Source organism: Triplophysa dalaica, chromosome 17 (genome assembly GCF_015846415.1).
Source record: "Triplophysa dalaica isolate WHDGS20190420 chromosome 17, ASM1584641v1, whole genome shotgun sequence".
Taxonomy (NCBI): Eukaryota; Metazoa; Chordata; class Actinopteri; order Cypriniformes; family Nemacheilidae; genus Triplophysa; species Triplophysa dalaica.
The window spans coordinates 2,329,836-2,354,846 of NC_079558.1; the positions used below are offsets into that span (position 1 = coordinate 2,329,836).

Below are 25,011 nucleotides of genomic sequence, written 5' to 3' on the forward strand. Positions count from 1 at the left end.
CAGACAAAAATATAAACGTGTAAATCTAACCATTTTTGACAAACTAACATTTTGTTTAATAAAAATGTCTTCTGATGGATGACTTTGACTGAATAATGAAAATGAGCAGCCAATAAGAGCTGCAGAATAGATGGAAACTTCTTTAATATTGTTTTAAAAGACTCTCTGCTTGATGAAATGACAAGAGAATATTTGGCAAAATTCAAGTCAAAGGACTATTCTTTAAATATTTGCTTTATTTTATCGCAACATAAATCTCAGATCCCTTTGTGCTGTTGGACAGTTTTGATTAAGCTTACTGTTTTTTCTAAAATGTGGAAGAAAATATTGTCGTACGAATGAGTAAGTGTTCTAAGACGAATGTCCTAGTGTGTGTGTGAAACCAAAATACAACCATTCATGTCTTGCATGTCTTTTCAGATTGCGTCTCAACTGCTCATTTAAAACCCAATCAAAGCTTTCTTTCGGAAATGAGATCAAAATTGATCTTGTTCCTCTGTCATACTGGCAGTCGGTTCGGGTCTGCCCGGGGACGGTTCTGTCAAATGCCAGCATATCATGCAAACAAACTGTGGTTTCGAAGTTAAAATATGAGCCACTGGGACCTCTGAGCAATATCCTGCCATGTGCTTTCAACTGCCACCTCCATCTATGCATCACAGAAACCGAAATGTGATTTAACAGACCGTCATGTCCCTCTTGCTTTCAGTCAAATGGAGATCACAGGGCCTTCTGGTCATTCATATGCATCGATTCCGCAGTATTGTTCGGCTTTGTGACTCACATCTGAGCTGTTTGATGGAAAGCAGGAAAGGCTCCCACCCCCTCAACCATATGAACAGCCTCCAGATCCCCCGCCTCATCCTCCCACCTCCAGGTTTTTAGTGAGGAACAGGAGGCTTGTGGGCACTCCTGCATGAAGCCTGTCCGTTTTTCACCTTTGTTTTGATGTCATACTAGTTATCACACCATGAAGCCAGTGACCCCATATAAGCAGGATGCTACCTGGGGGAACAATGCTGGATTTTGGTGTTCGCTGAGATGACTTTAAGAGTTCCTGGTGGGCATTCTCCTCCCCCGACTTAAGACACAAATCAGTGGACAGAGAGAAAAGAGGGATAGCGTGAAGGCCAATTTTCTGCAGATTAAATCAAATTAGCACAAGATTGCTCCTGAGAAAGTGGACATCAGGGGTGGGGGGTGATTGCTCTTATCACCGCCCGCCCCTGCTCCTCCGCTGCTTTCACTTGTTGTTGCTTCCTCCATCGCACCGCTGCACAGCTGTTGAATGGGCCCTCGGACAGACCCTCACACACTCTTCACTAATGCCTCGAGGGCGACGGTGGAAAGCAGGTGGCAGGTAGAATCTAGTCCAGGATGGGCCACTGGTCAACAGCTGTCAGGAAAGGATATTGTTCTAGTATCTAGTTTCTGACTAAAACCCATTGTTGTCTGATTTGACTTTTGTTAAATAAGCCAATGCCAGCAAATATCTCCGAAACGTATGATTTGTGTTTGAAGATGTCATTAAGAAAATGTTGTTGGGGTTCTGCGGTTGCTGTTGTAACTCATGTTTTCTGAGGTAGGCTTACATTTGAATTACACTACACATTCACCGTCCAGAAAACTGACCTTGACTTTATGTTGGACTATAATACGAATGCCAAAGCAACCAACGATCGTCAAGAAAATGGCATACGAGTAACGCCTAGTCCAAATAATATCAGGAAAAGACAGCAAACGTTCAGCCTTTAATTTCCAACACACGGCCATGGAAATGGCACTTCATAATATTTGACGATTTGACAAAATTCTTCTGAGTTTGTGTGTCTTGGCATCGTCTTTTTATTTAAATGGCCAAATGCTTATTTTGCGTTTGGTGTGAATCCAGTGTAAGATGGGGCTCCATATTTGTTGCATAATCATATAGACACTTAACCCCAAAAAACTGTGTGCAAAAACTTGGCTCAAAAAATAGGCAAAGTCATACTAGTTGTTTTTTCAGTGTGCGATTAAGAACAATCTAAACTCTTCATGAATAAAAAGATTTAAAAAAAATCATCTGCCTGTTTTGTCCGTGAATGCAAGAAAAAACGAGCTCATTCATATTTATATGTTTATTTAAGATGAGTTGTGTTCAGAAGCATGAAGGTGTGACTATTTGTTCTCTTTGTGACTATTCTCCTAAAAGAAATTGTCTAAATTTCGTAGAACAGGGCTAATTTCAGTTATGCACTTAAAAATGGGACACTCAAGAGATGTTTCTGTGGAAACTTAAAACAGCTTATTTAAACCGAAGTTTACTTAAGGACAGTTTTATTACATGTTGTATAAAACATCTCGCTACTAATATCTGCAAAAGTTTGACTTAGACTAAAACTTTTTAGGACAATATGTTTACACGTCTTGTAGGCATCTCTCATTATTAGTATAGCCACAGCATTGCGTTTCATGAACTGGTGACAAACAAAATCTGACAATCCTAATCTTAAACAGATCCTTTAAAACAACTTCAAGATGTACAAATATTTCAAATATGTACTGCGAGATTTTTATAAGAAAAGCAGAAACATTATGTCTGGTCACACTGAGATGATTAAAAAAAAAGTCTTGAGTGTAACTTGTACTCTTCTGCCCTCTAGCATCAAAAAAGAGTCTTGTTACCAAACAAGTTGCCAATTAAAAAGAAACAATACATATGTGATAAAGAATCATAAAATGTGAACTTTATACTTTAACACAAATAAAGTAATGTAAGAACATCTAAAACATTTTAATTGACATACAAATTGTGAAGTAATGGTAAAATAGACATTTTTATAAGGAGAAACACTGAGGCTATGTTTAGTGGATTATTTGGTTTCATGTAAACATGGCTGAGAGAAACAGCAGCATTTGTTCTTTTTTCATCCTAAAATATAAATGTCTTTTCATCTCGTTTTCCATGTCAAAGCATGATTATTTATCTGATCTACTGATGCTGTAAAAGCCACCTCAGAAAATTGAAGGTACCCAACACCTCACCGAATGTTTTCAAGCTGGCTTATATTACTGCAAACGTTTTTAAAAACATTCTGAATCATGTTTGTGAATCTGCTGTTGTCTGGTCTGCTCCTGAATAAATGCCTCCGACTGTGTGTATGTTCTCAGCTGGAAGACTCTGTGCTCTCCAAACGGATCTGGGGGGTTGTGATATGTGCTGGCATCTACGTGGCGCTGGCGCCGTAGCTGTTTGCCTCACAAACAACCGCTCTGGAGACTTCCCATCTTCTTGGGAAAGTGTGTTCAGAGGGGTAATTTTGTTCATCCCTCCAATAGCCACTTTCAATGGTCTTTGAGAGTGTTTGGGTGGGGTTCCTTTGGTGCTCTTTGCCTCCAGCTGGGCAGGAAAGCGGGAGCAGGAGGAGGTCTGTCTGGACCTCTGAGGGTTGAGGTGCTCATGCTTGTGGGTGGTGGAAGGGGCAGATTTTTTTAAGGTGGCTTCAGTGGGTGGAAAAGATGGACCAGACGTGTGGGTGTTGGAGCTTTGAGTCTCTCGGGAGGAATCTGGGCCCCAGGCGTCTCGTACTCTGGCATTTAGCTCCATATTAGACCTTGCGAGGTCATCGCATTGGCTGTACTTGGAGCTGGTAGCTCGTAGTAGAATCATATCAAGGGTCATAGGATGGTGAGGACCTCTCTTTCTAATCCGGTCTCTGACTGCTTTCTCACTCTGACTGAGAAGCACGCTGTTGGTCTCTTTATCTATAAATAAGAATAAAATGTAAACTTCCTTAAATTTTATGTGCAAACATTCTGTGCACTGTGCAAACATGAGTCTAAATCTATATTTAAAATGTAAGATCTAATTTTAATTTTGCATGCACATTGGAAAATACAAGTCATCAGCTTTTACACAATACTGATGCCAGCTTGAATATACAACATAAGGGAAACATGCAAGATTACAAATAAGAATACATCTTGAAATTCATGATTCACACATTTAGCCCCTCTGACTCAAATATTGTTAAACCAAAAATACAATCATTTTTACTAGTGCAACACTTAGATATAAAGATATAGGAACTGTTTGGAATAATTGTATTTAATATTAATGCAAACTCCAATTCCTCCAATCTGCTGTCTTACCCAAACTGGTGATGGCATTCCAAGAAGCTAGTGTGTAGTTGACTTTTTTATCAAAGTCTTTACTGCATCCATTGACAAGACTACCAGTTGATGAACCAGATCTGGGTTTGGTAAGAAGCTCAGGCCTCAGGTCGATGAAGGCCCTCCTGTGCCGATGAGCCTGAAGATTACTCCATGTCGTTGCCCTTGTGAGCTCTGGCTGAGCATCTAAACAAGGCCCAAAAAACAACGTGACAGATGTCAGTCTTCACCTTCATTATTTTTCTTAAAGGTGCAGTGTGTAATATTAAGGCGGATCTTGACAGAAATGCAATTTAATATACCTAACTATGTCTTCAGCGGTGTATAAAGACCTTATATAATAAAGCGTTATGTTTTTATTAGCTTGTAATGAGCGATTTCTATCTACATACACCGAGGATCCCCTAGCATGGAATTCTCCATGTTGTTTCTACAGTAGCCCTAAACGGACAAACTGCTCCACAGTGCACAATTCATAGATACGTTATCTCATTCGGCAGAGAAGCGAAAACATGACGACGTCTTGGTCCTGTGTAAGCTGCCATAGTGCTTCGAAAGAGAGGTGGAGAACTGGACTAAGCCATTGGTTGCAGCCTCACTGCTTGATGCCACTAAAATTCCCACACAGGACCTTTAAAGGGGGCAATAAATGGTGTTTCATGCATTCTGACTTCTTTCTCATGCTTGACATGGTCAACTTGTCAAAAAACGAGTTGGACGTATGACCTAGCATTTCTGTCCTCAAATACACTCCCCCAGCGTTTGTATAAGTATCGGAAAGTTCTTTTCGAACACGAAAATCCGTTTCACAACAACTTTTCTTAGTCCCTTTTTTGACAATTCTCCCAGAAAAGCATGCCCACGGGTCAACCCGCGAGAGCCGGATGAAAGAGTATCGCGACAACCTGGGAGAGCAGGAGAAGGACCATGCATACACGTCAACCCGCTGGAACAAGAGAGAGAGAGCACTGCGATCGAAGATCAATTGTGTTTGTTTGTTCACTGCATTTTGGTGATGGATGTCATGTAAACGCTGAATATAACGCTGGATTTGGAGATCGATTGAAACTGATAGATGCTGTGGTCCCAGCGCTAAATGATGCCGGACATAAACCGCACGTGGTAAGTGAAACTGAATCATATGTCTGTGTTTTGTTGTTAATGGGTGTGCACGATCTTTAGTTCCAACCCACATCCCCCCCGCACGCATCATATATTTTTGAAAAATAACCGTACATATGTATCTGTCTTTTATACATCTGATCAATTTAAAGAGTCTATGGATATTTGAAGGGTATGATACTATTCTGCAAGTACTCGATATTAACATGAGATATGCAGAATTTGCCAATTGATGGACAATGCTGCTTTTTCAATATTAATTGTATCAGTGGTTGTCTTTGTTGAAGATTATGATATGCATAGGTACTCATGTAATATAGAAAAATGTTACTAAAACAATAAAAGAAATTCATAAATAAATAAATTATGTATTCTAAAAAAACGAGATTGTGCATGCTTCATAATAGGGGTTGAGAGGATTTTTGGCTTACATGAACTCTTCTCTTTGCTCCAAAGCCCACCTTTAGAGGTGTAAGTCTGGCTGAAAAAATCATTCACGGCAGAATAGTCCCACTGTACCTCTGCAAACTGTAGCATGAGAACGGTTCCTCTGGTGTTCACCAATACACTGAGAGCATTACGGGAGACAAAGACACACACATCAAACCTCATTACAGCCCAGGAGTATAGAAAATTGCATTTGTGTGACATTTTGCTGGATGTGGTGTATAGATAGTGATCGGTATTATAATTAAGATAAACTCACGTGTTATGATGTGTGTGCAGAGAAAGGATGGGGCTCCTCTGCACATTCATCTTGATGATTCTCAGACAGTTGCCATTTTGAAAGTTGAAGATCCGGATATTTTCATCCATGCAGCCGGTAATTACCCGCAGGAACAGGAAAGACATTGTCACCACCTCTCTATGGAGATCAAGAACGTAGAAATGATCAAATCACTCGATCGTGCAATTAGTAGTTATATGAATACATGTGTCAATAAACTGATGGTGTGTGGGCTGTGCACACTTTGGATGCTGGAAGGTCCTCAGACACTTATTGAAGCCACTGTTGGTACTCCACGCTTTGACAGACCCATCTGAACCCCCAGAAAGGATGTGCCACCGGTCGAGGCACAAACACAACACCACCCCCTGGTGGCCATGGATTTGCTAAAGCGAGAAGACATGGCATTAAGCAATCTAACAAAATAATTTTAATATTCGATCAATTAAATACATGAAAAGTCTCTAGAGGACTGGAATGCAAATCTTTTATTAACTAATTTTCAATTTTTTCTGAAAGTAAAACCGGATGAATGGACTCTGGAGAAGATGAAGGAGCATCTCACCTTTATGAGGGATCCGCTCTCCATGTTCCAGATTCTGACCAGACCTCCGGCACAGCTGCTGATCACCACGGTTTCATCAATCTTCACACACGTGATCGGTTTAGGATGTTTAAACTTCAGTCTGTCAATGCACTTCCCTGTCAGCAGGTTCCACACTATGATCAACATAAACACACACAGTGAAGTCTAAACTTCTGAGACCACCAATGATTTTTTTGCATTCCTATCCAATACATACATATCTTTCTTTCCACAAATTGCATTATCAACATGTATTGAAAGATTTCCACAAGGTTTACCATTTAATTTTCTTCACTAGGTCCATCAACTGGTGCAAATTCAAAGTCATTTGTACCATCTACCTTTTACTCTGCAGTCTTTGGCACCAGACACCAGTCTTTCTCCACACAAATCTAGACAGTTAATAGTGCCAAAATGTCCATGAAAGATCCTTGTGCAGACACCTGTCTTCAGATTCCAGCACCTTTGATAGACGACCAAAAATAAATGTTAACCTTCTTAATATCTATGATATTCTGTTAGCCACAAACACATCTGACCTGATACTGAGGTCATAGCTTGCGCTGACAACCAAATCCTTCTCTTCACAAACAAGAACCGCTCTGATGCTGCCAGCGTGACCCCGAATCACAGGAGGAACCTCTTTGAGTGAAGCAACATCCAGGATCCTGACGGAACGATCTCTGGAGCCAACCGCTACCAGCTGACCCCCAGCGTAATGCATCACTCTACTGGGATCCTCTCTGTGTGTTTAATGTTTCATATCGTTTTTAAATTCTAGCCAAAGTTTCAAAATACTTTGTGTTGCATAAATTATAGAATAAAACATAATATAATCATCTACTCTACCTTTTCAGCAAGACAAGGATGTTATACGCTCCACAGTACACATTCCTTTCTTCAAGTTGGATCGTTTTAGTTTTAATGCCTTTGTAGACAGAATCAAAGTCCTGTTCCTGTTTTTTTTCGTTTATTTTGAAGATTAAACGCATTAGTCATTGCAATACTGTATTCAATTCTCAATGCAGAACACTGAAATTTTTGTACCACTTTATAATTAGGAAAAGATTCATCATGCTGAAATTGTTGTTCCTCTTCATTGATGGGCACTTCGACATCACAGATCTTGGCATAAACAGGGTTGACCCTGGATTTTGAGTCAGCCTAAGAATGTATGCAAACCTTCAGATTTCACCCACAGGGAAATATCAACGCATAAAAAAAAAATATCAAAATAACAAGATTTAATAGGCCTACATTAAAAATTCACAATATTTTTATTTACAGTGTGATATATTTAATAGTGAGTATTGTTAGTTCTGTTTTATTACCCGCAAAATCATGGCCTGTTTCAAAACCCTTTTCGTCCATTCCTTTTCTGTTAAGACCTCCTCTGATAGGTATCGCCAGTGTTTGCACACACGCCTGCAGCTATTTAGAGAAGCTTTGTCCAAAAGCCCTAGAAGTGTAATTATAAAATTACAAATAAGAGAAGTTCAAAGTTTATTTATCACATACATTTCCTCACAAGGGTATTGAAATGAGCTTTCTTAAAAATGCTTTAAAGTGGTAATATGACGCGACAGGATTTGATGCGTTATAAGTTGCCCATGCATGTATAAGACATGTAAAATTGCAAAAATGTAAGTGTTGGAACAAAAGATACAGTCCATCTAAAAGCGAATGCTCACCCAGATCTGCCTGAAACGCCTCGTGTAACCACACCCCCACAAATCTACGTCCGTTTGTGGTGTGATTTGACTAAGACCGCCCAAATGTATAAGCAAGTATGGTGGCCGTAACATTTCTGTCACACGTTTGCAGTAATCGACCAATCACTACTCACTGATTAAGTGGCCAATGATAGCACACCTCGCTTTTCATAGCGAAGTGCTTTGCAAAAGATCCACACTTTTCAGAGAGACGGGGCGAAGAGGAGATACAAACATGCAGGGTATGTGGAATATACAGCGTTTTTTAACCTTAAATCGTGTTTACATTACATTACATCTAAAACAAACAATAATATTCGTTTCAGCCGTGTCATATCACCCCTTTAGTCAATAAAACAATTCTGACATTTTAGTAGAAACGTTAAGTTGCTTTAACCAAACAATGATGATATGCAAAATTGATCTTCGATCAAGGGTCCGTTCACCCAAAAATGAAAATACTGTCATGAATTACTCACTCTCTAGTTGTAAACATGTATATATTTCTTTGTTTGGTTGAACACAAAGAAATATTTTTGGAAGAATGCTTGTAACCAAACAGTTCTTGGCCACCATTGACTACCATAGTATGAAAAATGACAATGGTTGTCAAAAGTGCCCCATGCTGTTTGCTTTTCTACATTCTTCAAAATAACTTTTGTTGTGTGCAACAACAACACCTATCAAGCAATTTTCCTACTACGGTAGTCAATGGTGGCCAAGAACTGTTTGGTTATAAACATTCTTCCTCAAATCTTTCACCGTGTACATCAGAACAAAGAAACGTACTATACAGATTTGGAACAACTCGAGTAAATGTTGAGAGAATATTTAATTTTGGATGAACTGTCACTTTAAGATAAAATACTGAGAAGGCTATACAATATAAGACAGCCAACATTGAATAACCACAAAATCTAATAACAATAGTGTGCCCATAAAATCCTAACTATTGACGGTCTCTTAAAAACAGTTTCATCAGTCATTTCATTTCAACTGTGAGAAAGTGAAAGCTTCAAAGCATATCTGTAATAGCCTACTTATTTGTCCCATGTATTAACTCCTGGCGTTCCTCCTTACCCAAAATCCTCTGTGCCACATTCAATGGCAGTCTTTGAATGAGGTCTCTATAGTGGCTGATCCCTGACAACGATTTAGATGACCCAGGAATGACTGTAAGGGCTGGGTCTTCAGAACTGTCAGACCCTGAATCTCCATTTCCGTTTCTTTCATCCCAGTTCTTTGCTGAATGGCACACATCTAATAAATGAGAGACTGGGAGGCAAACGTCGAAAATCACATCTAGAACCACAGCAGTGAACGAAGATATTCATAATCGTATGTTAATGTTATGTTTGTATGGTATGAAGGATTAAGAAGCCGTGTAAACAGACCGGTAGAAATATTTTTAATTCTCACCTGCATTATTGAACTGAAAAAATCTGTGTTTTTCCCAATCAATCAGGCTGTGCACCAGATTTCCTAACATGTGCAAAAGGTGGGTATCGCACGAGGACAAGACCCCCAGCAGATATTTGGATTTGGTCCATTCCTGGCTCTTCCTAAACCATTCCCAGGTCTCCAGCATGTCCATGCCATGCAGTTTCACACTCCAGCTGCTCATGTCTTTCGTTTTATTTGGCTGGTGTCTGAACCCGGGATTGAAATCCTTACCCGATGTCACTTTTAAAACGCTCCGCAGATTCTCCAGTATCGGGAGATTTTGGCAGCGCATAAGGATGCCGGTGAGGAATCTCTTCTGGGATGCTCTGCCGATATTTTGCATCCACCGGGTAAACTGGTTAAGTCTGTCATTTAGGACACAAGGCTGACAGCGTCCACAAATGTTAAACTCCCCCTCTCCTTTACATGACCATTCCGTCATTAAATCACACGATTCTCTGCTTACACGTGTTATATCGGCCATTCTTGTAATCCTGGGTGGTTTAAACCTCAAAGGATCGACTTGAGATCCTTCCTAGAAACCACACAAACTTAACGCTGATGTTGCCGGGCAACGACCCAAAACTTGTGTTGTGTACTTCTGTTAAGATTAACCCCATCTACGGAGGCTGCTAAACGCGATTTACGTTGCAGAGTTTAAGCCATTTAAGAGAAATAAAAGACATACGATTAGACCTAACGAGAAAGCAACATTAGACGTACAAGTGCAGCAATTCAAAGCTCAATCGTTCGCTAAAATTGTGTCACAGAGTGCGCAAACACAAGGTTTTATGTTTAAGAAACATCCAGGGCAAGCTTTGGGTCGTAAAGACGTCGTTGAAAGATCTTCATTTTGGGATGAGATTTCTACGCACTTGTGTCTGGTATCTATATATTTGTTTTATATCGGAAGGGTAGATTATGTGCATCTTCAAGAAAATATTGTATGCAACTCATGAATTTAATGTTAGTGAGTGACGTGATGGAGAATTGACGCTAAATCGGAGTTTTAACCGAGTATTCGTGATCTAACTATAAAGTTAGCCATTTCTTTTCATTGTGTGTATATGTGTGTGGTGCTTAACGTTAGGTAAATAATCAACAGTGAACCTTTCGAAGTGTAATTTATTTAATTATAAGAAATGCGCCGCCCGGGAATCGAACCCGGGTCGCAAGAATGGGAATCTTGCATGATACCACTACACCAGCGGCGCGTTGATTTGTGTAATTTGTGTCATTTCGAACCAGTGTTTCAATGTCCACATATATCACGTTTAAATTTCTACCCGACATTGACTTGTTTTATACACGATATAGAAAGCCATAAGGAATGCAAAACAAAATATAACAAACACGCAATAGAAATATGCACAAAATGAAATATAAAACAACACAACTGAAGTAACAAGACAATATTTTGTCTTGTGTGCAGGATGAAATATAGGCTAGAAATAAGCCATACATATTGTACATATTTATAATGTTCATGTTGCTCAAAGCTTTTATTTCTTACCTGTATCCGTTTGTTTATTTTTGTGTTGTCTGTTGTAGGCATCAATTTCTAAACGTGTGCAGTTCTTCATAATGGTCACAAGAGGTCACTGTTACTTTACTTCTCATTAAGGTCAATTGGAAATACGACACAATCGGATAGGCTTATTATACTGAACGTTTTACTACAAATGAATTTGTAGATTTTAGTTTGTGCTATACATTTATATGATGCATATATTGATTTAATTTAAACTGAATTTAATCTCTTTAATTTAGATAGATTCAATAAACATAACAAATACAGTGACTTAGAGTTTCCATGCAAAATTATGTTTAACAAAACAATTTTATGCAGTAATGACTTTGAATACAGTGCAGATTTGTTTTAATTCACTTCTGTGATTACATGTTGTTTCAAACAGTAAAAATGAACTTTTAAATATGAAATATTCAGTCTTTCTAGCCTACTGTACAGTAGTCAATGTGGTAAATCTGGAGTCAATCCAGTCTAACTTGCATTAGATTTAAGATATCTACCGGTTTATCTGAATTTGTCAGGCACATCATTCTTTATCTTGATTTTCCCTCAAATGCACAATGTTTGAGGCCTTTACCCTGATACAATACCACACGATTGTTTCCCTCCGGTTAGGTTTTTCCTGTCCTAATGCAAATCATCGGCGTTCCATTTATTGTTGCCTGTTATCTGTTCATATGCATCAGACCTCATAAAGCATTACAAAGACCAGCTGTGTTGCACAATGCAAAGTTAGTTCAATATACCTATGTCAAAAGAACAAGCCAAAACTGTAATGTGGTGATTGAACAAAAATAAAAGATAAAAGGATTCAAGCAGGAGGGGAGTCGAGAATGTGGCAAGTTAAGGAAGGGAGATGGAGAAGATCAGCAGGAGACAGGGGGGTAAAACTGTGGTGACAGCTTTTGCTGTATGAAGAAAACAGTTAGGTTGCAGGTCCGACCTTTAACAGGAAATGGCAACTTCCGCACCCTACATGAACAACTGTGCTCTTAAGACCGTGCGAAGACGCATATGATTTATCAACTGCAGAAAAAAAGAGAAGCGTTGTAAAATACTGATTTTATTTCTAGAGTTTTGGAGTTTTGATGAATCGATTGTGGAGTATCTCTCATGTGAAGGGTGTATGTCAGAAACAACTGTAAAGAGAGCGACAAAACATGGTACCAGTCCAAGATGGGGCATCTACACAAGGGGAAAACCTGCTGCTTCCCCCTAAAGAGGTTAGAGAATTATATCACAGTCATCAACTGTACAGTTTTTAAAACTTTTTATCAGAAAAGTTGTTCAATTATTTCACCAAATGCTATAGCTGTCTTGGATAAAGATGTGTATGAAGGGTGGTCTGTTCACATCAAAATTATCGAGGGTCGTTGATATACAAAGCCATTTTTTTGTTAATGTTAATGGAAAGCCTTTGATTGTCTCACCGCGGGACTATTTTAAACAATTATGAATTGCAAATAAAATGTAAAGGGTGAAACGTTACTCACTGACCTAAAATCTTCATATCGAAATAAAAGATTGACATCTGTGATTATTGCTCTTGTGAAATGCATTTCATTCAACATTCTTGTGTCTCACAAAACTTGTTGGTTACAAAAAAGCTTTTGATGGTGAGTCACTATGGTGAAGTTTCCTTACAGCTCTGTAAAGGGAACGGAGCAGAGACGTGAGATGAACTGTCAAAAACTGTATTTGCATGGCTGTGTTCCGCGTGGAGCACATTTGATAACCGATCACAAAAGGTTTCATGCAAAATTATTTGCCATTTTATTTATTTCACCAGATACTACAGCTGTCTTGGATAAAGATGTGTCAAATATTTCCTCTTTTCACAAAGTGTTTGAATACAGTGTTGAGTTTTAACACATGTTTATTTTGTAACTTCCAACTGATATAGTTTTGGTTGCTTTCTGTAAAGTTATACATTATACGTTAAACATTTTAGAAATCAAAACATTTTATTTCTCTTTGTAGCCCCACACAGAGAGTGCTGGGTCCAATAGAATCCGACAGAGACAGGTATGAGACTCTTTCTTACTTTCTTACTTTCTTTCTTTCTTTCTTTCTTTCTTTCTTTCTTTTAAAACTAAATTAAACTGAATGTTCCTCTTCTCGCAGTCATCCCCTGCACGAAAATTAGGCATGACCAGAAAACCGAGGGTACAAATTCTTCATTCTATTTAACATATCTCATTTGTTATAAATTATAATTTTATTACTTCAATAAATTGTAATTATATCATGTCAAAGGTTTTCAAAGAGTCTGAGAACCCAGAGGAGACGCAGAGAAAACATAAAGAAAATGAGGTAGCAATTCAACAGAGAAACTATTGGTTGTATTTTTATGTGATCTGTTTAAAATCATGAACATTACTGTCCCTGCAGCTGAAGCCGCTGTACAAGGAGCTTCTGTACACGATCACTCATCGCTTGGGAAGATCGCACACAAAAGAACAATACATTGACAAGCAGTTACAGGATTACGTCAAAGAGGTAAGCCAACATGCACTATCCCTGCTCCCAAAGATTTTTTAGCAGTCCAAGTTAATATTATTCTGAAATATGGAGTCTCTTACAGGCGTTTTCCATGAATGACGAAGAGCATAAAACCTTGAGTGAGAAAGTCCAAAGCTCACTGGTAAGACAATGCGACTGATGTTATGACTATTGTGTTGGTATTATGTTGGTACTTCTTAAATGTTATACAGCATGTGAATCTCTCCATAGGCCCCAGTCTACTGTCTGATGGTTACTGTGAAGCAAGCCAAAGGAATTCTGGGGAAAGATATTAGTGGTAAACGTTAATCTGTGAATTTCCCATAGAGCATCATTGCATAATTGTATTTACTACTGACATTTTCAAGTAAAAAAATATAAATTATTCAATTAAATTTGACTAGTACTGCATGTATCTAACCTTCTCTCCATTAACAGGATTTAGTGATCCGTACTGCCAGCTGATGATCTTAAATGAAGGTAAAGAACCCCAAGGTGGTGGATCTGCTCAAAAACCTCAGAAGGCAGTAGTACGGGACTCAGTTCAGGGACAGGAGTTCCAGACGACCATTAAAATACAGACGCTTAACCCCATCTGGGACGAAACCTTCAAACTGTAAGTGCCACATTCCTATAGCACGTTCCTCCAAGACCATTTCATCAGCTGATGAGTTGTTTATACATTTGCAATTGTGTCACTAGTATTTAAACATCATTATTTCAATATTTTCAGAATCTGAGTGTTATCAAGCTTTTATTTTTCTGGATATAGCACATTAAGCCGGTTTTAAATGCACAGCAATACATTTTTAAAAGAAAAGATTACATTTCCTGCCTCTCATTTGCAATAAGAATGTTGCGGATCTTGAATTTGATTTAGTTATTGTCTCTTATATTTGCTCTTGTACAGGGGGTTTAAAGACTTATCAAGTGCCAGCTTTTACATTGAGATGTGGTGAGCGCAAAAATAAATACACGGAATACAGATGTTGTTTTTACACTGAATAGTAGATTAAAAACAGTAATTCTAATGTTTTTTTGCAGGGACAAAGATGAACATGTTTCCCTTTCCCAAAAATTTGATGAGTTTCGCACAAACATTCATGGACTTAAAAGGTAAATTACAGGATTTATTCACACGCAATAAATAACATATTTTCTAAAGTATCCATTTAGTTTCATTGCTTATTAGTTTATTAATGTTCACCTCCGCACAGGATGTTAAAAGATGCAAAAAAAGAAAAAGGCCAGGATGATTTTTTGGGGAATATTTTTCTCAAATTAAAGGTTTGTTGAAGCATTTCGTCTCCCACATCTGTACGACTATAAATCAATAAATACACTGCTTTTTAACGGATGATTTGTTTATGTTTCTGAAGCCTATCATATGTTATGGTGTATGTGTTACAGAACCTCCACTGCACAGAAGACTCGTGGTATATCCTAGAGCCCCGAACAGAGACATACCCAGACAGAGGACAGTGCCACCTTCAACTTAAATTCATTCATAAAGAGGTTAGACTTGATCCTGTATGTTTATCAACATATTGACATTTTGTAAAATCACAAACCAGTAGAAATTATACAAGCAAAATGTTAACACACAGTTCAGCTCCCTACCTTGCAAAAAAAGAAGTGAAACTATGTGAATGTTCACTGCATGTAATACTGCGTTGCTTTCAGTTCATCTTGTAATTTTTCAGAACTGAGCATAAATATATGCACACATTATTTATTTAGATGTCTATTGTAATATTGTTGATTCAACAAGATTCTGCATTTAATCACTATTGCAAGGCTGAACAACATATAGCCTTGAATATCATGGTTGTTTGTGACCACCAGAAAGATGATAGCCTGAGTGCTGGACGGAGTCCTTATGTGAACTACTGTGGCATCCTGCAGCAGTTTGTTCAGGCTCATATCTCTAAACAACAGGTAAATAATCCTCAATGCATATGGATAGCTGACAAATAAATGTATCCTATAGTGTGAGAGCACTGTGATGATGATAAATCTCTCTTCTATTAGAGATAAATCTCTATGCTATTTTCTATAATACATGTAAAAAGAATAAAATCAAAATAACATATTGTTTTATACATTTTTGCTGCGTCACATGGTCGTACGGTATATTTGTAATCTGCTCTAAATAGTGTGCAAATGCAATAGGTTGCAATGATTGTGTACAGTAAATGTCTTAACAGAGAATATCATCGATTGATGAGCAGCTGCTGAAAGTTTCTGTTGAAATGATGAAAGATAAGGTTGCTTAATGGGAATTTGAAACGGGCACTGGTTGTGTAACTAATATTAAGTCAAAAAGCACAGCCACACCAAACTAATGTTTGTTTTCCTGCCTTAAATAGTGCACAGATCGCTTCGCTTCTAAACATCAACTTTGCATTTACATTTATTAATTTAGCAGACATCTTTATCTAAAGCGACTTAGAAATGAAGATTTTGTCAAGAAGCCAACAATATGTGAATTTTACAAAGTTACATTCACATGTTTAACACATTTGTGAAATTCAGTCATGCAAACTGCTTAATGTAATGTTTGAAAACATACTTTACTCTTGACATAATGGATCGGACATGCTCTTTAATACCACTACATATCGACCCACCACACGAGTTTATTTGCAAAAAAGTTTTTTAAAGAAGTTCAATTTTTAATCATGTAATCATGTTTTTATTGTGTTTTGTTGTGTTGGTTAGCTGCATAAAGTAAATATGATTTTTTTATTTTAATCTGTTTTTGCAAAATAAACTCTTCATATTTTTCTAATTTGTTGTATCTCTCTTCAATCTTACCCCTCAGGACAGTACCCCGTGGAAAGGAGATCTGTGTGGGCAGGGAACTGCGTTGCTCGAGTACTACGCCACGCAGAATGAAATCTCACCCTTTCTTCAAGATCTGGCGTAAGCATGTCGCCAAAATGCCATTTATCATGAAATGATAGAACAACATTGTAAATGTAAATTAAACAAACCGAGTAGTCAGAATACAGTTTAATGCTTTTCAAAACCCAAAGTCAGTTGAACTCAATATGTTCTTTCACAGTGCCAAGTAACAAGTTGAATAAACTCTGAATTCGATTAAAATGTTTGTGGGATTATACAGGAAGTGGGTAGCATACAGTAAACTCTACCAGAGCCTGGAGGTGGACTCCACCGTACTTTTCCAACAGCTAACCAGTATAGAATACCACTGGGACCAGCAAAAACTTCCCTACCTGCAGGTTAGTTATTAATGTGAGATTTCAAACATACAGTTTGTGAGTGTGTGTAGAGTGGGTGTGGATGCACAGAATTAAAAAACCTTTCGACAGTGTCGGTGTCGCAAGAGTATCACATGATGTGCTACCATGGTAATCGGCAGTGTGAGATGATATCATAATATCTAGCCCAATGTGATACTGCGGTAAAGCCTTGCTCTCGCATGACGCACTAATAAAGATACACAAAGCATTTCTGCTTTAAAGGAGTTCACTTTCAAAATAAAAATTCTGTCCTATAAATCCTATAAATCAAAATTAGGCCTACATATTTAAAAATAACTCATTTTAAACGAGAATATCAACAGGTTTGTGTGATTGTTACAGTAAAATAAATTCCATAAAAAACCCTGACATTTTAAGTCAGCTGGAGCGACAGAAATATACTGTAAAATATTGTCTTCCCTGTAAAACTACAGGATATAAGAATATATAATAGATAGCTTTGCCCGTTTTACTTGTAAATTTGCTGTCCTTTTACAGTTTTTTACCGTGTTTATAAAATAATATGTAAAAAATAAAATTTCCTGGCAGCTGGGAGCCTGAAATAAACTGTAAATCGGTTTCTACTCTGTAAAATTTCACGTTTCCCCCCGTTACTCTTGTAAATTGCGATCTTTCCCTGTAATTTTTACGTATTTCTAAATACAGTTTACCTGGAAAATTTGTTAAATAATAATGTAACAGTATAGTATTAAAGTTCTAAGTTTTTTTTGCATACAACCATACACAGTATGATTTACAGTATTAATACACAGTAGTTAATATCACAAGGTAATATAAGAAAAGTAAAATACTAATGCAAACAAATTCTGTTATGATGTATGTTAAGGCAACAGATGTTAGACAGCATGGTAAATGTGTGTTTATGTGTGTTTTAACAGAAGCAGGAGTTAGGTGATTCTCTGCACGGCTTTCTCCAGTATGGGCTCTGCTTGGTGTCCAAATACAGAGACATCTTTCCTCCAACCCCAAAAACGACACCACGGCTACATACATTGCTTAGGTAACACACACACATGCATGATAATATCCAGCTAAAGTTATTTTATCAATGCATAATTCATAATATAATCAATTCAATGCTTTTGCAGAGTTCTTGTACAGATTTGTAAGACTCGAGCTTTTCAAAATCTCAATCCTGCACAGTTCGACTTGCATGTTGAGGTCGCAGACGCTGTTGCTGTGAGTAACATAAATCATAAATTATTTTATAGGCTATGTTGATCTTATCACAACACAAAATCACGTAAGCGTACCTGTTTTCTTAAATGCTGACTATTAATTGTGAAGGAATTTAACTGAATTCCTTTTTTTTCTATCAGACTGGTACGGTAGAATGGTTCAACATCAAAAAAGGTTTACATCAACCCATGACCAAGGTGAGAGAGCATGTGCCTTCATTTGATTTATTCTATGCTAGCTATACGCAGTTAACGTGTACCTATGTTATTTATTTAATATTGTCGTTCTTATTACTCTAAAATGCGATCTTCAGATTTATCTTTGAGTTTAGGTTAAATGTCAGTGCTTTTTGACAGGATCTGTTAGAGACAGTCAGCGCCCTCTCTCGGTTGATTGGAGAAGTGCAGGAAGACATTCGGCTCAGTAAAGATGTCTGGAACAAGGTGTTTGTCAGGTAACATAAAAAAACGTTACATTTTAATATTTGACCAATGTTTTTCTCATCATACGTTATTATATTTATATAGAGATCGAGTCTGCCCATGTATTGTAATTTTTTAAAATGAACAATTTAATAAGTTCATTCAAGTTTTAGATGAGAAACGCTGTCTTGCTTCTCCATCACATCATTGTTAAATATCAACCTTCTGACTCTCTTTACCATCTGTGTTCTGTTCTTCTTTGTGTTTACAGTGCTGTGCAGTTAGATGTTTTTACTGTGGTTTACCAGAAGCTGGACTTCTTGGTGAGAATCAAGCATATACATAATGATGCATAATTGTCCTTATCTTATCTTTCTCTTTGAGAAACGCATTTGTTGAGTTTGTGTTTGTACCTGCATGTGTGTACAGTTGGCCGATGAGTTACGAGCGACTCTCTCTCAGTTGGAGAATCATATGGATCAGCCGCTGGCAAACAGTTTGTTTACTGTCTATATGATTTTACAGGCGATATACAAAGAGAAAGCCTATTTACAAAAAAGGTCAGATGTTCATATTAAATGCATGACCTCCTACTTTACCTGCAAATATATTTTTGAATGTAGTTTTATGACCACATATTAAATGAATATTTGTGGTTTGGCCAATGAAAATATTGAAATGTGAATTTAGAAAGGCAAAATGTCAATATCAAGGTGAAGCTTAAATGTGTTTGTTTAGGGCGAAAGTGCTGCAGCTCTCGAGTTTTCATGAGGACTTTAGAGATGCTCTTCCATACTGGTTAAGTAAAGCCTTTAGCACTACAATGGAGAGGGTGGAAAAGGCTGTGCAGGTGGATCAGGTAAGACCATCGCTCTTTCAATCGTCCTCAAAAGCAAACTGAAGAATTAAAGAAAAAATGTGAATACTTCTCTCATTTCAAAGCTTTATTTGTGCAAAGCAGCTGTTTGTGATACACAATCTATTTGCAGTTGCTTCCGATGCAGACCGGAGCAGCACCCATCAAACACAGCTCTTCTGCGGTGGACATCGCAGCGTGTTTGCATCCCATCGCTCAGCTGTGGGAACAGTTAAGCTGGCCCGACCCAGAAGAGGCTTTCATGCTTATGGTCAAACTCACAGAGGTCGGCAACCTTTTTTATATAAAAAATAAACTTTTAGAGTGTAGATAGCATGGTTTACTAGTGCGTCCATGCACTCGTCATGCTTCTCTTTTTTTGCACTGTGGTCAACGTGAATAGACCTTTATGTCTTGTCTGTTTTAGGATGTGTGTAAGATCGCTTCCACATACTGCCAAATGCTGAAAGCCCGTGTGAAGGAGCTCTCGGTGGACTCGGATCACGGCAGTGCTATCAACATGGTAAGGTGATGATGAGAATTTTTGACATGTCTTTGATCAACTGTAGTTTTAATTGTTCGTTTCTCCGTGCAGCTGTGTGTAGTGGTGAACGATCTGGAGCACGTGCACACGGTTTTGAACCATCTGCCAAAGAAGCTAAATTGGGAGGGGCTTCGGGAACGTACGCAAAACGTGATTGGAGAAACCCAGTTTCAGAACACGCTTCCATCCCAGCTACAACACACACAGTCTGCCCTCAACCGGGAGATTCGCTCGGCCGTCGACACACTTGGGAAGAAGGTATGGTACAAGTGACTACGTCATTATGTTAATATGTGAGGTTAAAGCCGGACATGATGTATTGTCTTCTCTCCTTAGTTAAAGAGAGACATAGAGTCACATGTTCGCAATATGGCTTCACGTCACAGGCTGCCCTCCAGAACTACAGAGGAAGTAAGACACATCTTAAAGGAACAGTTCACCTGAAAATTAAAATTCTTTATTATTTAACACCCTCAGGGCATCCCTGATGTATCTCAGACTTTCTTTATCACAAAACAATCGTTGTTTTAAATAATATTTGCTTTTCTTGGCTTTATATGCCAATGAATGGTCTCCAACTTGTCGAAGCTCCACAACGCGCATTCTTCCTTCATACAAGTAATCCATAAACTCCAACGGTTTAAAATGTCTCAAATTCGGGATACTAGTAAAAATTTCTTGTCTTTGTGATCTGTCGATACGAATTCCTGATTCTGATGATGATCACGGTTAACCTGTTTTTTCAGATAAAGCAATGCCATGATGTCTTTGTTTTATTTTTGTTATATTTTTACAGTAATTAAATGTAAAGACTTAAGGGTCGAATTAGGTCTGTCATATTAACTGCTTTGGATGCTGCTCCTCCTCGGGATATTTCTTTGTAAAGGGCAAATAGCGAATTTATCATCGTTTCTCAAAACGTAATAGTAATTGATCATGTAATTCCTCAAGTGGTGATGTCATCAAATTGTGATCGGGTCGCGAGTAACGATCAAGTCGTAAAATGTGACTATCGGCCTACAATGATCGCTGTGAGCATCTAAAATGAGTGAATTTTCATTTGAGGGTGAACTTTTCCTTCAAGGCATAATTTTATAAATTTTATATCATTTGTGAATTTCAAAAATATTGAGTTCATATAACCACATTTCTTATCCAGGCTGTGGTTCCTTTAATGAAATATCTGGAGACAGAACTCAAGTATATGAATGAGAATTTGGTTCAAGAGAATTTCAACAGGTATCCTATTGCTTTTTACATATAATTATTGAGCATGGCATATGACCCTGGACCACAAAACCAGTCATAAGGCGCTTGCATATATTTGTATGCATTGTATGGGTGAAAATTATAGATTTTTCTTTTATGCCAAAAATTATTAGGATATGATGGAAAAATTATGTTTTATGAAGATATTTTGTACATTTTCTTCTGTAAGTATATCAAACTTAATTTTTTTGAGTGGATGCAGCAAAAATGCGAGGAAAAATGTCTGGAAACATGCCCACAAACATCGCTCGCTACTGGCCGCTCTGAGAATTTCCCAGTAAAGTTTGGTATCTAAGTAAAGGTTAGAATTTCTGCTTTCAGGTTCTTCTACTTTCCACAACGGCATTACAGTGGTAAACCAGTAGGGAGCATTAACACAAACCTGTTTCTCCTTTGCAAATGGCCTACTATGCGTCTCGGATGGAAAAAAAATAATTTGATTTTCTCAATTCCAGAGAAATCAGTTTCCAGATTTTCAAATAGATGTATGTTGGCCAAATAACCATACATCAATGGAAAGCTTATTTATTCAGATGATGAATGTCAATTTTGTGATCCAGGGTCACATATCAGTATTACTACATTTGACAGATATTGCTACACTAATAAGTGAATAGATTTATGTACATAATAAAAGTGTTTTATTTCTCCTATTCTCTCTCTCTTTTTCCTCAGTCTTCTTACTCCGTTGTGGGTGAACTCTGTTAAGATTCTGCATCAGATATCACAGCAAGAAGACAGTAATGTGGTTTACTTCCAGAGGTTATTGTACTCGCTGGAGGTCATTATTCTGTTCGCCATAACTTTAAGCAAACTTTGGTATAATTCCTGTTGTTTCTTCTATTTTAGACTTTGTGTTTGTTCTTGCAGTGTTTAGAACAGTGTTTTCATGCTGAAGGGAACGGACTTCCCCTAGAAACACTACATACTGATGAATATAAGGTCAGTTGTTCGTACTGCTTCCATTTGTGTGACGCTCTTTGTCCGAGACTCTTATATTTCTCCTTTTGGTTTTCTCAGATACTGCGAACACTGCTAACTCAAAACTCTTTAAGCTGTAACCAGCTGATAGAGAAATTCTTCGAGAGGAAAGTGTGGGAGCAGGTGAGAGGACAGGGCAGGAAATGACAAGTGAGCACTTGCTTGCATTTCTTACTGAGATGTTTTGTGTGTTTTTGTTTTTAACAGAAAGTGTTTACCGGAGAGAAATATGGAGCCGTCACTCTTATCACCTCATATAGACGCTCAGATAAGAAACTTCATGTGGAGGTTCTCAATGCTGTTAATCTCATTCCACTCGACTCTAATGGTCAGTATTATTTATGTAGATTAGTCAAACTGAGGGAAAATGTAATTGTTAAATTAAATCTAAACTATATTAAATCTGGATCATTAAATTAAATCTATCCTGTCTATCTGTCTCACAAAAGTTGTGCCTCTACATAACATATTCATTTAATTTGTATGATGTCTATTACAGGTTCCAGTGACCCGTTTGTTCAGCTTTCTCTCGAACCAAAGCACATGTTCCCCGAGGTAGAGTCACGCTCAACAAAGATCAAGAACTGTGATCTCAACCCATTGTTTGAAGAGAGCTTTGAATTGTACGTTTACACATACACCAATCGCTCCCATGGCAATATGCCACTTTGCAGATTCACTTACAGACCAAATGTCATACAAAGAAACCTTTTAGACAATGGCATACTTACCCATTTTTCTGTTTCCTGGCCTCTGTTGGGCACAGTCTCATTACATTAGAACAGTGTCAGTCTTTAGGGGCTTGTCTGCTGGTGACCGTGCTGGACCATGACACCTTGAGGAGCGATGATTTTGAAGGAGAGGCGTTCCTCTCTCTCAAGTCCGTGCCGGGAGTTGGGGGCGGAAACAATAATCCGACACCCGCTCGGATCCGCCTGCCTCTGATGCATCCTAAACCCGACAGTATGTCACTATTAAAAACACTTTTAAAGGGAAAGTTCACCCACCATAGTTGCCTTCCATAGTAGGAAAAATTATCATATACTTTTTTGTTCAATTAAACACAAAATTTGTTATTTAGAGAATTTAGGAACGTAAACATTTCTGGGGCACCTTTGACTACCATTTTTATTTTTCCTACCATGGTAGCTATGATGTCCCAGAAATAAAAATTGCTCACTTTCTTCCAAATATCTTTCTTGTTCCAAGGTTTGGTGGGGGGGGGGGGGGGGGGGTAATTCATTCAAATGTATTTTTGTGTGGACTATCCCTTTAAATATCTGTAAAAGCTACACGTGACTTTCAGTGTTCTTGGAGATAAAATATAATTTCATGTTATCTCTTTTTTTAAGGCGAAAATATCCTGAAGTTGCTTGAGGGCAGAAAAGGCGAGAGAGGCGCTCAAGCTTTCGTTAAGCTACGCAGACAGAGAGAAAAGAAGTCTCAAGAAACTTAAGAACGAAACGATGACTTAAAAACAACAAAATTCACATCTGCAGGGATGAACATGCTATTTTTTCTGCCTATTATTTTTTATAGCTCACCCTTATATTAACTTTGGGTTTAAAATAGCATACAGATAAGGACCAACATGAGGGTGAATGAATTATAAAAATGTATGTATTTTTGTTAACTATCCTTTTAAATTATGTTTTAAATATTTTTTACTTCATAGGGTGTAGATTGTGGTACAGTGACAGCATTGCATTCGTTATTAAAACATCAAAATACAACCATTTCATCCAAAAATATACATTTGTTTATTGTCCTTTACAAAATCAGAAACACTGTATATGAACAAAGCTGAGCAGGTCATTTCTGAATTCACAGTGAGGTCATACAGGAAGTCATCGGCTGACCCCCCATGTAACTTTACCTTCAAACTGAATTCATCCAAAATCATCCGAAAGAAACTAAACGCATTGGAGTCGTGCCGTCTTCCGACAGCTTTAGCTTATCATTGAGATTGTGTGTTTGATGATCAGTGCCTGTGAATTCATATCTCCACCGATTCCACAGACACCCATTCACAGAAATGAACAAAGCTAAGGTTGGGAATGTGCTGTTGGTTTAGTTAACAGGCAAACATACTTGACAATAGACAATACGCACATTATAAGAATTACCTAAAAAAACTTGCATCTTTAGTCTGAAAACAAAAACCTGAGAATAATGAGATTTCCTTTCCATTTTTGCAGTGTTGGTCTCTTTCCATCGAGGCCGCTCTCAAAATAAAATCCTACAAAAGTCAATTTCCTATATAGCTACCTATTATGCTAATCTGTATTGATTACGAAATACCCCCCCATATGGTTAGTCATTCCAGCTGCACTGAAGATACAAACACTGCATTTTTCTGTAAACATATCGGAATGTTTCGTAAGGACATTCCACAATGTGTTTATAAAATGTAGAAAAGATTGTCTTTATATGTGTCTTATGTCTTTTGCTTCTACATAAAGCATACAGGGAATATTATTCAGTATTTGGTATCGTCATCAAATTGTTAAATATTATTTCGATTTAAGTTGTATATTTAAATGTGCCACAATTGAAACACTAACGCTATTGTTAGTCCTTTACAAAATCGACCCCATCTGAATTTTGACACGGGACAATTGACAATTATGATAAAAATATTCATAAATCTGCAAGGTGTTTTACCACCTCATAAAACATGAATATTGGTAATTTCTCT

The 25,011-nt window shown here is 37.7% G+C and overlaps 2 protein-coding genes and 1 non-coding gene across 3 annotated transcripts; 1 reads left to right on the forward strand and 2 right to left on the reverse strand.

The window, feature by feature from the left end:
- Positions 1-2,810: 2,810 nt before the first annotated feature.
- Positions 2,811-10,275, reverse strand: fbxw10 (F-box and WD repeat domain containing 10). Its single transcript, XM_056771537.1, has 13 exons — positions 9,719-10,275; positions 9,380-9,574; positions 7,919-8,046; positions 7,635-7,751; positions 7,437-7,543; positions 7,127-7,330; positions 6,929-7,050; positions 6,567-6,721; positions 6,245-6,387; positions 5,981-6,139; positions 5,706-5,842; positions 4,132-4,338; positions 2,811-3,744 (listed from the first exon to the last, which is right to left on the reverse strand). The coding sequence occupies exons 1-13, from the start codon at positions 10,224-10,226 to the stop codon at positions 3,080-3,082; spliced, it is 2,847 nt and encodes a 948-aa protein (XP_056627515.1). The 5' UTR covers positions 10,227-10,275; the 3' UTR covers positions 2,811-3,079.
- Positions 10,276-10,378: 103 nt separating this feature from the next.
- unc13d (unc-13 homolog D (C. elegans)) lies at positions 10,379-24,966 on the forward strand. Its single transcript, XM_056770935.1, has 35 exons — positions 10,379-10,626; positions 12,347-12,496; positions 13,254-13,298; positions 13,398-13,439; positions 13,530-13,586; positions 13,665-13,772; positions 13,858-13,917; positions 14,007-14,073; positions 14,214-14,391; positions 14,686-14,730; positions 14,820-14,891; positions 14,993-15,062; positions 15,186-15,290; positions 15,621-15,713; positions 16,600-16,700; positions 16,903-17,020; positions 17,941-18,062; positions 18,151-18,241; positions 18,382-18,438; positions 18,598-18,695; positions 18,935-18,986; positions 19,093-19,223; positions 19,402-19,522; positions 19,653-19,805; positions 19,947-20,042; positions 20,115-20,321; positions 20,400-20,474; positions 21,223-21,302; positions 22,008-22,113; positions 22,203-22,274; positions 22,353-22,436; positions 22,521-22,641; positions 22,813-22,936; positions 23,080-23,276; positions 23,666-24,966. Exons 2-35 carry the CDS (start codon positions 12,434-12,436, stop codon positions 23,767-23,769), a joined length of 3,315 nt encoding a protein of 1,104 aa, XP_056626913.1. The 5' UTR covers positions 10,379-10,626; positions 12,347-12,433; the 3' UTR covers positions 23,770-24,966.
- On the reverse strand, positions 10,886-10,956 carry trnag-ccc (transfer RNA glycine (anticodon CCC)). The gene has a single exon. It is a non-coding gene; the product is annotated as a tRNA-Gly (tRNA).
- Positions 24,967-25,011: the final 45 nt, after the last annotated feature.

Bases quoted from the DNA above. Each gene is read 5' to 3' on its own strand.
- fbxw10 (XM_056771537.1), bottom strand. From the start codon at position 10,226: ATGGCCGATATAACACGTGTAAGCAGAGAATCGTGTGATTTAATGACG. The intron at 7,752-7,918 runs GTAATAAAACAG...ATACATTCTTAG, and splicing joins AACAGGCCATGATTTTGCGG to GCTGACTCAAAATCCAGGGT. The intron at 6,388-6,566 runs GTGAGATGCTCC...TTCTCGCTTTAG, and splicing joins AGAGCGGATCCCTCATAAAG to CAAATCCATGGCCACCAGGG.
- unc13d (XM_056770935.1), top strand. From the start codon at position 12,434: ATGGTACCAGTCCAAGATGGGGCATCTACACAAGGGGAAAACCTGCTG. The intron at 14,392-14,685 runs GTAAGTGCCACA...GCTCTTGTACAG, and splicing joins TGGGACGAAACCTTCAAACT to GGGGTTTAAAGACTTATCAA. The intron at 23,277-23,665 runs GTATGTCACTAT...TCTTTTTTTAAG, and splicing joins GATGCATCCTAAACCCGACA to GCGAAAATATCCTGAAGTTG.